Source organism: Opisthocomus hoazin, chromosome 2, assembly GCF_030867145.1.
Source record: "Opisthocomus hoazin isolate bOpiHoa1 chromosome 2, bOpiHoa1.hap1, whole genome shotgun sequence".
NCBI lineage: Eukaryota > Metazoa > Chordata > Aves > Opisthocomiformes > Opisthocomidae > Opisthocomus > Opisthocomus hoazin.
In genome coordinates this window covers 101,021,452-101,037,084 of record NC_134415.1, presented here as the reverse complement: position 1 = coordinate 101,037,084, position 15,633 = coordinate 101,021,452, and the positions used below count along the sequence as shown (strand labels likewise).

Below are 15,633 nucleotides of genomic sequence, written 5' to 3'. Positions count from 1 at the left end.
TTCTTTCTTTCTCTCTTTCTTTCTTTCTCTCTTTCTTTCTTTCTTTCTTTCTCTCTTTCTCTTTCTCTTTCTTTCTTTCTTTCTTTCTTTCTTTCTTTCTTTCTTTCTTTCTTTCTTTCTTTCTTTCTTTCTTTCTTTCTCTCTTTCTCTCTTTCTTTCTTTCTTTTCTTTCTTTCTTTCTTTCTTTCTTTCTTTCTTTCTTTCTTTCTTTCTTTCTTTCTTTCTTTCTTTCTTTCTTTCTTTCTTTCTTTCTTTCTCTCTTTCTCTCTTTCTCTTATTCTTCTCTTTCTCTCTTTCTCTCTTTCTCTCTCTTTCTCTCTTTCTCTCTTTCTCTCTTCTCTCTTTCTCTCTTTCTCTCTCTCTCTCTCTCTCTTCCTTCCTTCCTTCCTTCCTTCCTTCCTTCCTTCCTTCCTTCCTTGTATTAGTTTAGTGTTCTCAAAAACATGCTGGGAGATACTAGAAGAGGGAATAAAAAGCCTACCTTTCTTCCACTTTTTCTAACTACCCCCGATTTCTTTGACAGTCTGGATGTTCCTTAATGGTAATAGTCACACTGTATAGTCTTAGTGTCCCTATGGAGTACATTGAAAGCAAATTGGTTCCTGACAGATTCCTGAAGGGAGTTACACAGAACAGGGGCCACCTCTGGTGCCAAAGTTTACACAATGTGAATGTTCTTTCTTCTCCTTCCCCCCCCCCCATAAAGGAATCAGTTGATAGAATGCTTTTGTTTCTGAGAAGAAGTTATTTTTAACACTTTTCATATTTCAGGAACTAATATAGCTGAAGAATTTTGAAAATAAATGTTTAAGTACTTAAAGTGAAGCTATTTTGGGGGGTAAGATACTTTTTAAGCCACTTTGAAGCCAGTGTCATTGGTGTAAATGAGTATTCCTGTCACTCAAATTGAGGCCGTAAACACATCTCGTTGAAAATATTCCACTCCTTTTGAATTCCCCATATAACTATGTTGACTAAATATCTGCTTTTAAATGGTAACAACATTCCTCTTTTCCTCTCATCCACTCGTCTACATCATTATAAATAAATCAAAAAAAAAGTGACTAGAAAGCACAATTTTAAAACTCTTGACAGGTGTACGGATTATGTGGAGGTTTAGAACTTGAAATAGTATTGCTTCAGATTTCAGTAAGAAAATTTAGCAATCATTTTAATTAAAAAATATTCTCTACTAACCAGATGTAGATCAACACATGTAGAATTGTGCTCACAAGAGTTGATTATGCAGTCATCAATGTCTTGGTCACATTTCAGTCCTGCATATCCTGGGTTGCACAAACAATAGAAGCCATCGACAACTGTAACAGAGATAGTATTTTAGTACTAAGAGTGTCTTAGAATAAGAGCTCAATGTAGTAAAGTTAAGTAAGTTACAGTTATGACTACCATCTGAAAAAGATTTAGACTGGCCTTACCTAAAAGGTGTGAAGATGTTAAAAATTTGAAATAAATGATATGCAATATCTTGAAACACTTTTTTAATATGAAAGCAGATTAATGTACTGCATTTTACTGAAACAATTCAAATATCTTGATGTAAGAATTATAAATCAATGACCCACTAGTAGCTTCTGAAAAAGTAATGGCATCTTATAATAAGTAATTTTCCATCACAAAACTGTACACAAAGTACGTAAGATTTTATCTTTGATATTATGCCTAAAGGAGATAAGGCAGTTAAACATTGTTTAGTTTGCTGGGGTTTTTCTGGTAAGGAACGTCTCATATTATACCACTATATTAAAGGAAAACTTGCTTGAGTTGAATTCGGCAGCTCAATCTGTGACGTGTTTTCATGCTTCATTTTAATCTTAACAAGGTAGTGATAAGAATCCTCTCCCTTTTTCATCATTAATGATCCATAGGGAGAGGAATCTTTAGAGTGCTACTTCCATATAAGGAGCTTGTGACAGCAATAATTGAACTTCTTGCAGGTCTGCATTAATTCTAAGCTCAAAGAGATCCCTGGATTCTTCATTATTTCTGAAATTTACCATGGAGTCTGTTCTGCCATTGTGTTTGTACGCGTAGCTGCTATTGTATTCATTAAATGCTTTAAGTCCTTCATGCAGGAGCATTATTCAGCTACTAAGAGCTTCCTAGTTTCCTCAGCTTCCGAGCTTTCTCCAACCAGTGCACGTAGTGCAGAAAAACTGAGATATCCACCATGTTATAACTCAAGTTCAGAGGCACCACAAAGACAAGCTATCCCCAAAAGATCTGGCACTTTGTGAGCATGAAGAACTTTACTGCAGCTCGTCTGAATTCCAGTTAAAACATATCTCTGAACCAATGTACAGTACATAGAAATTACATCTGTAAACTTGTTAGGAAATAGTCTTCAGTAGTTAAAATATGAAGCCACTCATCTTATTCCTATGTATGAAAAGGTATAATTCTTAAGGTCATTAAAAGCTTATTGAAACAGTTTTTTAACTAGGAGAGTTTTTGGCAATGGTATATTTAGTAATTTGGGGTAAGTTCTTTAAGATTTCATCTGAAATCAATAAGTTGATTAGATCTGAAAATTTGTGTTAAAATTTTGAATCTCAGAGATATTCTCAAGTCATCATTCTCATTTTAAAAGGGATGTGGGGAAACAGGAGAGAGATGTAGCAGAAGTCAAACATGGTTGCTCAGTGCTTTAAGTGTGGGATTGCTGCGAAAAAGTTGAGTCAGCTGGGCTTGCTTAGTATTAGTCCCCTCAGGGAAGGGTTAGTAATTAGATAGCTATATAACAATAACTTCAAGAGCAGTTGCACAAGTGACAGAACTGAATTATTCTTGGTATTGTTAGATTATAAAATGAGTAATGGCCAAAAGTTACAGCTTATGAAATTCAGATGGGATTGGGGTGGAGGAATAGTACACAAGCAGTGCATCAGTGGAATAGGCTGTCCCAAAGAGTATGTGGAATTTCCATTCATTGTTAGAGGTTTTCAAAACTCAGCTAGCAAAATCCCTGACTGACCTATTCTAGAACTGTTGATAGTCCAGCTTCATGTGGGTTTGACTACATGACTTCCAGATGTCATTCTACTTTCCAGCCATCATTACAAGATTCTCTGAAGGTTACTGCTTTTACTTTTGTTTACCCAGTCTAGGAAGTGTCTGATAGGTAGTAATAGCCCAATAAAACATTCCAGTAAGTACTCCGTATGTAATGGGTGCTACTAAACTTAGCCTGCCACTTCAGACAGAAGAGTAATTAATCATCAAGCTGCTTCTAAAACCTTTATCTATCAGTGAAAGTGTAAGTTACATAGTTAAGTAACAGAAGATGCTTAATACTAAAAAGACACTTCATTTTGCATCAGCTTTATATTTAATGCAGTTTTTGGACTCGTTAGAATTATGACATATATTGCCTAATTGCTCCACGAGCTCCTTTTCAGCACCTGAACATTCTCTCATTAAATGCACAATGTAAGATGTGTTTGGCTGATTTAGGTATCAAAGGAGACAACACAAACTTCATTAAAATTTCTCATTAGTTGCAATTCTGACCCCCTGATCACACAAACCCCAGCACCGGGAGTTGAGGGATTTTGGCAAATATAATCCTCCTGGTACTGGCTGTGGAGTTTCAGACAAGTTAAATTTCAGTAAATTATCCACTGTTCTCCCCAGAGCAGCTCAGTAGCTACCGACGCTTCAACAGAAAGAATACTCTACATTAAAGTGAGTAACCAGACTGAACTCACTGTCATAGCAGTATCCGTGGAGGCAGGGGTTAGAACTGCACTCATTGACATTGATCTCACAACGTGGACCTGAAAAGCCCTTCACACACTGGCACTGGAATCCAAGGGGAAAAATGTCCAAATTCATTTCTTCTATGCACACAGCTCCATTCTCACAGGGATTACTGGCCTCACAAGGCCTAAACTCACAGTTCAAACCTGAAAAGGAAAATGGCAAAGCTGTCAGTGTTTAACTAATGAACACATCCCTGCAGCTACTGCCTATTATGAGCTGTATTTTCTTTATATCTCTGGTTAAAATTGAGTTGGAGGGTCTCAGAGGTACATATATGTATATTACCATGCAGAAGCATTTATTTGCTTTGTAGAAATACAAGCAAATAAAGACAGTTTTATCTGTTTTGTTTATATAATGACATTGCATTTTAAATTCATAATAGCTATTTCAATACATTTTATAGTTTTTCTGTTTACCCTTGTCCTCTAAAATGGCTCAAAAAGTTTATCTAAAAATAATTATTTTTTTTTTTAAGCTTCCTGTTATTTCTTCTTGATATCCTGTTGTCACAGCTACCATATGAGCTATTTATACATCAATGCATAATCCTGAACATGAATGAAATGCAAGTAATCTTGTGTAATTGTTCTGCTTGCAATTCGTCTCTACAAATTATTTCACTGAAATTATGTATATTTTTAATAATGAATGACTACCTCCATCTTTTATAAAAATTCCATACAGTAGGAAAATCTCACACGGTCCCTTTCTGCTCTTTCCTAACAAACCCTCTAGCGTATAACACATTAGGTACATTTGTCTGGGCTAATCAAGGAACTGTGCGTGTGATGGAGATCTTGGGTCACAGATGCCCACATCTAAATCTTTAATTTGCAAAAAATAGATCAAAAAAGATTAAAAGCCCCTTTAAAGTCAGTCGTAGTTTGTTAGCATGTAAGCAAGACTGATTCATGTTTTTCAGCAGCAAAACTCGAAATGATGAGGGCAGACAGAATAGAGATCAAATGGGTTTGGGCTTGCAAGGCTGCTTCCCTTTTCACTCAGTGTTGCTGAAGGCAAGTCTATTCTTTCAGGCTTAGTTTCAGACAGAGCTCAGTGGCTTTCAGGGCTGAACAAACTGCACAAGCCCCTCTAAGCCCTTTTGAAGCCCATCTGCCTTTCAGTGACTGCTGAGACTGGGCTGTGTTTATGCTACTCTTTCTGGCAGAGTGGCCCAGGTTTTGCTGTACTCCAGGCCCTCTGACTGCCTCCCCAGGGCCATTGCCCCATCTCTGGTTGCCCATCCATTCCTTCCTGGAGAAGCTTCTTCCTGCCCCAACAACCTCTCTCTTCCTTAGGCTGTACCCTTAACCTAGTGATGGACAATGTGACACTACAACATAAAGCACCTGGGTAGTCATGTGGAAAATCAAATCCATACAGTTATGTTGTGGTGGGTTGACCTTGGCTGGCTACCAGATGCCCACCAGCCACACTTTCACTCCCTCTCATCAGGGTGGGTGGAGAAAGTAAGATAGAAAACTTGTGGGTCAAGATAAAGATAGGGACATTGCTTACCAATTACTGTCATGGGCAAAACAGACGTGATTTGAGGAAAACTGATTGAATTCATTGCCAATTTAAAATAGATAGGACTGTGAGAAACAAACACAAAACTAAAACAACCTTCCTTCATCCCCCTCTTCTTCCCAGACTCAACTTCACTCCTTCATTCCAGACTGCTCTACCTCCTCCCCACTCCTGAACAACATAGGGGGATGGGGTCAGTCCATAATAGTTCCCTTCTCCTCATCCTTTGTCCTCACACTTTTCCCCTGCTCCAGTGTGGACCTCCCATGGGCCACAGTTCTTGCTAGGACCCTGGTCCACCATAGTCTTCTCCAGAAGGTGCAGGGGAATTTCTTCTCTGGCACCTGGAGCACCTCCTCTCCCTCCTCCTTCTCTTACCTCCATGCTCACAGAGCTGTTTCTCACACTTTTATCCTCATGTTCACTGCCAGTGCAGCATTTTGCCCTTTCTTACACACATTTTCCCCAAGGCCCCCCCACCGTGGCTGCGGGGCACAGACATGCTCTGAGGTGGGTGGGTTGGAGCTGGCTGGAACCAGCTGTGTCTGGCCAGGGACAGCCCCACTCTCTCCTCCCCTCACAGGGCCGCCCTGCAGCCCCCCACCAGCGCCTGGGCGCCTGCACCCAGTACACAGGGTAAGGCGTGTTTGTAACATGGAAATAGTACTGAGAATTTTCAGTTTCTATTCAGACTCAAAATTTCAGTCAGGAATTCCTGGCAAAGAATCAACCAGCATTACAGGTCACCCGTACCGTAGGGGAGCTTAAAGTTTGTAGACCAGTTGCTAACTAAGAGCTGGCAATTCATACAGGGTTTTTTTGGTTTAACTTTGGGGAAACTGAATCATTTAAGTGGTTAGCTTACTGTGGAGAAATATGTTAAATATTTTATTATTGTTTCAGAAGAAGACTTAAAGTACAGCATAGTGGTTGAGATCAAGATACAGTGTCATTTAGTGCCATTCTGTGACTTGTTTGAAAGATTAAAATTCCTTAAATTTATGGGATATCGTGAAATAATGAAAACCAGTCATTGGATATCTTCAATATTAAGGTGTCCATGAGACTGAATGTTATTTAACTTTAAATTGGGAAATGTACTCTTACATTTACTGAGATATTTTGTCAGTACAATGATTTGGGCTCTGCTATGAAAGAGGATGGCCAGGCACAAAGTTGTTATACGCTGAGTATTGGCTGCAGTCAGCTGAGCTCGCGTATCTCCTCCTTTGCTTGTACTGTCGTTACAGACAAAATTTTGCTGGCCTATTCCGCATTAGCTGCCTTCCTTTGTTCTACAGTAACTGTTAATCCCACAGTACCACACTGGCTATGCACAGGCCTTCTTCGTAACAGTGAAAGACGCACCGTCCAAAATGTCAGCAGGATTTAAGTGAGCCGATTCCTTATTGTAAGACAGAGTCATCTAAGGGCTGAATTCTTAAGGCTTCTAAAAGTAAAAGCAACAAGTAGGAACAGAATTGAGGCAAAAAAACCCCAACAACCCTCTGACCCCAGCAATCATGCTGAAAGAGGAGAAGAAGAACAGCACAAGTTTTTCCCTGTCTTTATGTTAGCAGTCGTCTCCCCGATGCAGGGTGATCCAGCCATAGACAGCCAACAGTCTGAGATCTGGAATGCATGAAATTGCATAGCAAAACTGCCATATGGCACATTGAGATTTTTCCCTGAAGTTTTCATCTTTATATCACAACAGCTTGACACGGGTCACGACCCTGCTGATTCCTAAAGTGGAGTTCACACCCACACGAATAAGCTTAACACATGGCTCACAATCATATGTGGAACTGCCAGATGATCCAGTAATGCGTACTTGTTTTCCTTCTGCTTTGATGGAAGAACCTTTAAACAGATTTTCCGATCCTCTTGCATGCCAAGTGTTTGTGGGGGTAGACATTTCTGGCAGCTAAAGCAAAAGTCGTGCCACAGTGCATCAGTTTTATGCTACCGTAGTATTATTCTCCAACACTAGATACCACCGGTTTTCAGATAAGAGCATAGCAGAGTTTTGGTGAACAATTGGAAAATAAAGAACTAATAAGAAACAGTGAGGATGTATGTCCTAAAGGCCCCAAGTTTGTATTTCTTACAAATATTTGTCCAGTATAAATAGGACTATACACAGTTCTGTTATATGAATGCTAACGAATTTTAAGTTTTTAGTCTCAGTATCTTGTGATAAAGTTTCATGAGTTAACCATATATTTCAGAAAAGTAATTCCTTTTTTTTTTTAAACTTTCAATATGCTCCCAGACCACTGGCTTCCATGTATGATTTTTATTTCAAATATTTTTCTCTGCTGATTCAATAATATATCAGGTTTATTCTGCCTTTTCTTTCTACACTGTGTGTAGAAAATTGTATTATTGACCAAAGAGTAACTGAACAACTTTTGTGTGGTCTCAAGTCCCTCAAAAAAAAGTGACATTCAGAGAACTATGCATAAAAATGTATTTTTCTTATTCAGAAGTTCATAATTTATTTTAAGCTTCAGCTGAAGATGTTTATTGTTATCTCAAACACAACTTCTGAGAAGATTTTTGGAAATATTTGAAATGTAAAAGGTTCAGTGTGAAAAGACTCAGAAAGAAAGTTATAGAAGTAACCTGCACTTTCAGGTTCTCTTCTTGCTTTCCTAGATTTTAAGACATATTAACATATTTATTACCTCAAATCAATATGTGATAAAAAATTTTTGTTTATTTTTAATGCATGCTTGGATGAATGTCTTTCACTGTCAGCTCTGAGGAAAAGAGTCTGAATCTGTCTTCTGTATTTGCTCCGCTCATATTAAAGAAGTGTCAGGCTGCTTGGTCCCCATGAAACTCTCTTCTCCAGGCTGAACAAGTCAGGCTCCCCCACTGTTGGAAAAATGGCATGAAAGAGGCATTCAGTATCTCAGACTTTTCCATGTCTTTTGTCAGTTTAGCAATGGGATCCCATGTTTCTCCATCTTTTTTTTGTTACTGGTAGACCTATAGAACTCTTTCTTGTTGCCCTTCAGTTGCCTTGCTAGTTCTAGCTCCAGTTGCCCTTTAACTTTCTTAATTCTGTTCCTGTGTGACTGGGTGCCTTCTGAATAGGTGGCTCACCATTGCATTTACCTTCTGTGCACTTCTTTTTCTCTTTAAGCTCAGTCAGGATTTCTCCATTTGTCCATTTTTCTGCCACATCTGCTTGAGTTCCTGTACATTGGAAAGAACTGTGCTTTGAGGAAATTTTCCTTCAAGATATATCAGTGGGCCCAAGACAGATAAGTTTTCTCTTCAGTGCAGTCTCTAATGGGAACTTGCCAAGCAGATCCCTGAGCAAACCGAAGTCAGCTGACTGAAGTCCAGAATCATTATTCTGATACTTTAATTTCTCATTTCTCTGAGGACTATAAACTCCATCATCTCGCTGCCATGGTCATCAAAGCTGGTTTTGACCTTTACATCCCAAACCACTTCTTGCTTATTCATGAATAGAGAATACAGATAAGTACCTCCCCTAGTTGTCTCACCCCGCAATTGTTTCAAAAAACTGTACTCAACACATTCCAAAAATCTAGATTACTTGTGTCTTTCCATGTTCTTTTTCCAGCAAAAGTCAGGGTAGTAATATCCTAATGAGAACTAGGGCCTGTGTTCATGAGTCTTTTTCCCATTTCCTAAAAACGACTTCATAAACTTTTCTGGATCAAGCTGTCTGTAGCAGACACCAACAACAATATTTCAACTGATTACCTTTTCTTCCTGCCCCATTGACTTGAGCTGTGTATCACCGTCACCCATTCCATAGCAAAGCTCGATGCATTCAAGACACTGCTTTGCATGAAGTTCAGCCCAGCCTCCTCATCTTCCCTGTCTGTATTTCCAAAGAGCTTACATACAGCCGTTGCAGCATACCAGTGATGTGAGCTATCTCACTGTGTGTGGTGTTCTTCCAAAAGGAGTCTACAGTTCTGAGAAAGCACGTAGACTTCTTCTTCTGTCTTTCCTATGCTGTGTACATTGTGTTCAGGCACTTGAGATGGGCCCCCATTTGTACTCCAAGAAAGTGTGACAGCTTCGCTGATCATGCTTTCCCACAGGCATTTCTTTCGATCTCCACGTACCTCCACATCCCTTTAGGTTTGAGGCTTCATTTGCTGATGAATGTGGTTTAAAACTGTCTTCACAGAGTTAGTGATACTTTTGGCAAAGATGCTCTTCCCTCTTTTTTCAGATTGATTCTATCTTTCCCCATCAGACCTCGTTGCTGAAAGAGGTAGTAAAGATGAAGTTTTGCCTGTACCACTAATCGGATAGCAACCCCCAGGATGTTATTGTTCCTACCAGCGGTGCTGTGGAAAACTCTGGCTGGGCCCCCACAGCCTTCACCCTTGACACTGGAATCCACTAGTCACTTTTGATATGCCCAGGGTCTCTGTTGGCAGTATCATTGGTGCCTGCATGGACAAGAAGCAAAAGGTAGTAATCTGGGCATAAGACAAGCTTTGGCAATCTCTTTCTTGCATCTTGAATCCAGACCTCTGACAGGCAAATAAACCTCCTCAGAGATGAAATCTGGTCAACAGGTGGGTGCCACTCAAAGAAGGGAGTCTTTATCGTCAACCATTGCTTCATTTTACCTTCATTTTGAGCTTGCATGCCTCTCTGGATGAAACTGACTCTTCCTCACCTGTTGTCACAGCCCAATACTTATTCCATAGGTGAACCTCTGCAGGTGAAGAGAAAGCATCCTTCGAATTGTCAGAAGTAATTGTCCTCCAGCCTCCATTGTTCTAGAGTCTCTGCCCTCTTTGCACGAATATATCCTCTGCTTATCCTTCCCCCCCTCTTCTGATCCCGCTCCTGTGGGTAACAGGCTTTTATCCCTTCAGGTCTCTAAGAAAAAATGCTTCATCTTCCATTTTGTCAGCACCGATACTGTGTAGCCTGTTCTTCCTCCCCAGCTCCTTCCCCTGGCAACATAGCAACTCAACCAGGATGTACGTCTGGCTGGTAAAGAGGTCATGCACCTTCCTCCCGTGCTGTTCTGCAAGAAGGAGCATAGGTTTAGATTCTCGCTTAAAGTAGCTCCTTAGAAGCGTATGAATGCCAGTGAAGTATATACTGATTTAAAATTACATCAGAAGTGTTCCCTGACAAAAAAGACTTTTTTCCCCTCTTTAAGGAATTAGGGGAAACATAAATTACTGCTTTTATTCTAGCTATATTAAAGTGAAACAGCACAAAGCAAAAATATTTACATTATCCTGACACTAGCAAAGAATGATAAATTAAAATCTGGTCATATAGTTGATGACCTGGGTTAACAATCCTATTTACGAAATGAAGGCAAAATGTGGTATAACTTTAATTGTTAATAGTATTCTAAACATTTTTTTCAGTGACTTCTTCAAGCAACGTTCACCACTCTTTAATTAGAAATTCAGTCTCTTTCTCCTCCCACCCAGCTTTCCTGCATACCACTGCATGGAAAATCTTTTTCTGCTGCTTGCAGAAATCACAAAGTTTTTGTTCATATTCAAACTGGAAAACTGGGAAAACAAAAAGACAAGAAAAAAATAAGACTGTCTCCCACCCACTCAGACCCTTTCCCTGAATCAATTAATTTTTAGCCACCAATGTTGAGAATTAATAATTTAAAAGACCATTCCTTCACTCAGAGGATCACAACTGTTTAAATTATTTTAATAGAATTCTGAAAATTATTCATTATTAAATAATTGATTATTAAAACCAGTCAATGTAAGTAGCAAGAAAACAAGAAAAGAAAGTTGGCTGATTTAAAGTAGAAATTTTTTTGAAGATGCATATCCATATCCACACAAAGATTAAGGTTGGATGGTAATAGGCAACAGTGGGTACATGTTCATACAATGAATGCGTTGCTGCTGTTTCTCTCAAACCAGCATTTTTTTAGAAGGCTGTAAATGTCTGATTAAGGCTATTTGGATAAATCAAGCAGCAAACAGACTATTGGTGAAAACTTTGTTTATTAAAGTAGACTAATGAGAATACAGATTTCATGTCTTTTGCATTTTCTCTTTCTTGTGACATATTTGTTAGAGGAGTTTAGTGAATATATAAATAATAAATGTTTAACTGTAGGTGAATAATTTGAATATATCTATTTTTTACTAAATATAGGAAAGCTCTCACTTGATCTGGTAAGTTTATGAAATAGTAATGTCTGTGACTGTTGACAGAAAGGAATGCTGTGCCAGGTAAACAGTTTATAAACTGTCTTCTCCCACTGACACATCAGGATTTTTAAATTGACCAGCAGCGAGTAAAAAGGTAATATTTGCTAAACGTAGTTAGCTGGCAAAAAAGAGAAAGAATGTATGCCCAACAGATCAAAAGTGAAAGAATCAAACACAGAAGATCATTAATGAATTAATAAGTCCAGCGCATCTTTCCAACTGTGCTTATTTCCATCAGACAAGTTTAACCTTTTTGCTTGTTTTAATTCTTGGCTATATTTTATTGATCACAAGAATAGATTGTCTTTAATTTTGCTAGAAAATTAAAGGCCTCTCTATTAGAATAAACCGGAACAAACCCAAAAAGAATATGCACAAAAGACTAAATTACACAGTCAGTTGAAGGATATTTTTCTTTTCGGTGGCACAATTTATTGGATTAAATATTATACTTTTCTCTGAATATATAGAAGCATATAGTCATAGAATATGCTATGATTATCTGTTAGCATACATGTAGACCAATAATGAATAATTTATTTGGAAAATTCTCTATTGTTTGTTTAGGAATGAGAAGCATATTGAGTACTCAGAAATGTCATTATGCTAATACTAATCGGTTCTCTTTTCTACTGTGTTTGCATATAATATTTCTACAATCAAATTTCTACGTATCATAAATGAACACAGAAGATAGATTTCTTTTTCTGAAAAAGACTGTTCTGTCAAGGCTATTATTAAAAGACAGAAGCATAATCTATAAATATGACATAGAAAATAAATTACATGAGATAAGTTTTCATTCCTTTATGTGAAACTATTTACGTTTGTTTGTTTTATTTGCTCAGCATAAATCTGTGCATGAAATGTTTTGATATACACCACAGAATTCTCTTATAATCAGAAATGGCATCTCTTCTATGTTGTTATTCTTTTTGGAAAATAACTCAATAAAAAAGCCATTTGCTACTAACATTTTAAAGAATTAAATCTGACAACAGTTTTTGAAGTCAGCATTTTGCAGTGAAACTACAGACTGAATCAATGACAAAATATATCTGATTGCAAACTGCTGGCATGATCATGATAATGTAGTGAAAATAAACTATCTAAGGCTAGTACCAGAACAACAAGTATGTCATTTGGATGGCAATTTCCTAAATAGTAGCAAGTAGTCTGGTACTGGTGTTAAATATGCACTCATGAGGATAGAAAGCTCTCAAGACAGACCAGGTGCAGTCACTGCCAAGTGGTTTGCGTTGAGGTTTGGACAAGAGAGGAACAACCAACCAGGCAGCAGCACCAGACTGGGATCAGAGGAAGTAGTTGTGCTGTGAAGTTACGAAGTGGGTGTCACAGTCCCAGTTCTTCTAGCTGCTCTGACAGAAACTGTGATGCTGATCTGATCTTTGTATCTGATCTTTAGACCCTGGCTAACTAAAAGATTTATTTTATTTTATTTTATTTTATTTTATTTTATTTTATTTTATTTTATTTTATTGGGATTAAGCTCCAATAACCTTACGATTCTGGTATTATTGGATTTCAGTACCCTTGCTTAGAGTCTATTCACCACTGTTAAAAATTTGTTGAAAGTATATCATACAAATGAAGTTAATAGCATTTTGCTTCAATGAAATGAGAAAATTACATCAGCTTAAAAGATGTCAGTAAGGAAAGAACAGGGAGAAAATCTACAACAGACTATTTTTGTAATGGCTTGCATGAGTACAGGAAAATTTTCAAAAGTTCTTAAATCGAGAATGTTTTTGTTTAAATTTATATTGTTTAGTTTATATGCTTAGGTTCAGAACACAGAGACCACTTTTTCAAAATGACACTAAACTAATTTCATATATGAAGTAAAAGCCAATAACTGATGTGAATATACCACAGTACATATGTTTTCTTTGCTGTTTTTTATGTTTTCAGTTTTTTTCCTTTATCATCATAACATTATCTCAACAGCATTAAGTTTCAGTCTTTCTTTAACTCACCTTTTAAAAACAGACATAAAAGAAGCTTCTGAAATTAAAGTGAATCACCACTGTTTTCCAAAGTAAATTAAGGAAATTGACTACTGTTCAATAAAAGTAAAAATGTGTTTAGTTATAGGAGATAATCCAGCGTACAAAGGCACTATAAGGCTATATAAAACAACCCAAAAAAAAAACCCCAACTCAAGTCTCTGCCCCCAATCTATATGAAATTTTTTGTTCTTGTCAAGACTGTGTTTTTAAAACTAGTGGATACAATAATTTTAAATCAAAAAATTATTTGATTACTTCAGACTAAGCTGTATTTTGCTTTTCATCAACTTTATACAGCTCAGTGGCTTGCATTCCCAAAGGCTTTCAATAATTTATCATAAAATCCCAGGAACACTAATGAGCAGTAAGTCAGATGCCTAAGATTTGAGGTCCTTGCAACTTTAAAGATCTTAATGCTAAATATGAAATTATCTTTATTCTAAGTTCTATTGTCATTTTCTGTAACTTTGAAAAGTTCAGATGTACCTCTAAGCTTGTCATTATTTTATAAACTGTCTGCTTATCTAGATATACTTTGTGGCATAAGAAAACAAAATGCCTCCACAACTGAGATGATTAAAGACTAGTAAATACAAATAAAAAACCAGAAAGACCCTGGAAATGGATAGGAATTAAAAAATACCTACAGAAGCATGCATATATTGATATTACTTGAAATTAAGCAAAGTATTACTCTAACAGTTTGAAAATATAACGTCTTTTCTTTCAGTTCAAATTTATAGCAAATCCATTCTTTCCCTTAGAATGCAAATTCTACTTTCCATGAAATTAATTGCTTTGTGATTCTATATATAATCTGTGAAAAGTTGTTTTCTGTGAAATCCATACTAACTGAAAATCATCCAAGTTTGTTTGTTTGTTTTTTAAAGGAAGGATGTTTGAAAAGCAATACTTAGCACTTTTCAAGTTAGAAACATTTGCTTAATTGTATATGATAATGCAGACCATGCAACAAAGCTGAAACAAAGCATGAGATAGACCCACATCACAAACTTTAAAATGAAAATCACACAGAGATGCATATATTATTCCTCCATACCTGTATAAATTTCTGCAAAAATAGACAAAAAGAGAAGTTGAATATATTATTTAGGTGTATTTTTTTCATTGAAAATAGGCAAGCTTATAACTGCTAAACAATGAAGAAAAGTCTGTATCCACATCTGTGCATTTCACATTTCAGTATAAATGCATACTTCACTTTCTCAGAAAATAAAAGAATGCTACTAAAGAAAACAATTACCACAATTTTATTTCCTACTAAAATATATGGGGATGTTTTTCTTTTCATTCTTTTATCTTATGTTTGTTTACCACATCAGAATTCAACTGAAATTACTAATATATGCAGAAAACTTATGGAAAGCTGGTGTTGCATAGGACCTGTGGGAGTCATTTTCAGATATAGTAAACCCTCTTGTGTTTTGAGATCCTTTTTTCATTTTCTTATAATTTGACAAATTTACCAGACATTATGTATAGCAGCTGATACCAGGATAATTATTTTATTACTTTTATTTGTGTATTGGCAGATGAGCCTAAATAGATCTGCCATGTAGAAAAACAAAGCTGCAAACATTTGTTTTACCAGCCAAAAAACCCCTTAAAATCTGGTAAACTTTTCTTTGAGGAACAGCGATGCCCTTATAAATTATAGGGCAGCCAAGGAAAACATAATCGTGTTTAAAGTCTTTGAAAAGTTGTTGTTTGCACATACTTCGTGGCAAATTAAGGGACAGATACATACAGATTCCCATTTGCAATGAATATACCTTGTATCATCTATGTAACTTAAATCTCCTCCCTGTAACTAAGGTTCTTGTACACCAGTCTGACAGAATAGCTAATGAAATTCAAACCCCTTGTCTGCTGTAGAGGACTGAATTTACACATGCAGTATTCCCAGAGCGCTCACAGCTGTAAATGCTTAGAAAACTTTTCTTGTGGATCAAGTTATGTCCCAAGGAGCAAACAGAAAGCAGAGCTGAAACTATGACACATCCCTCATTGAATTTGTATGGGGAGAGTTAAGCAACCAAGGTTTTTAGACATGC

At 37.0% G+C, this 15,633-nt stretch overlaps 1 protein-coding gene across 1 annotated transcript in view; it reads right to left on the bottom strand.

Moving 5' to 3' along the window:
- The window catches only part of EYS (eyes shut homolog), a 966,530-nt gene that overhangs the window by 637,709 nt on the left and 313,188 nt on the right, over positions 1–15,633 (bottom strand). Inside the window, exons 20-21 of the mRNA XM_075414597.1 lie at positions 3,726–3,923; positions 1,198–1,319 (exon numbers count right to left, since the gene is read on the bottom strand). Coding sequence (XP_075270712.1) covers positions 1,198–1,319; positions 3,726–3,923 — 320 coding nt within the window. The remainder of the gene's footprint in view (positions 1–1,197; positions 1,320–3,725; positions 3,924–15,633) is intronic.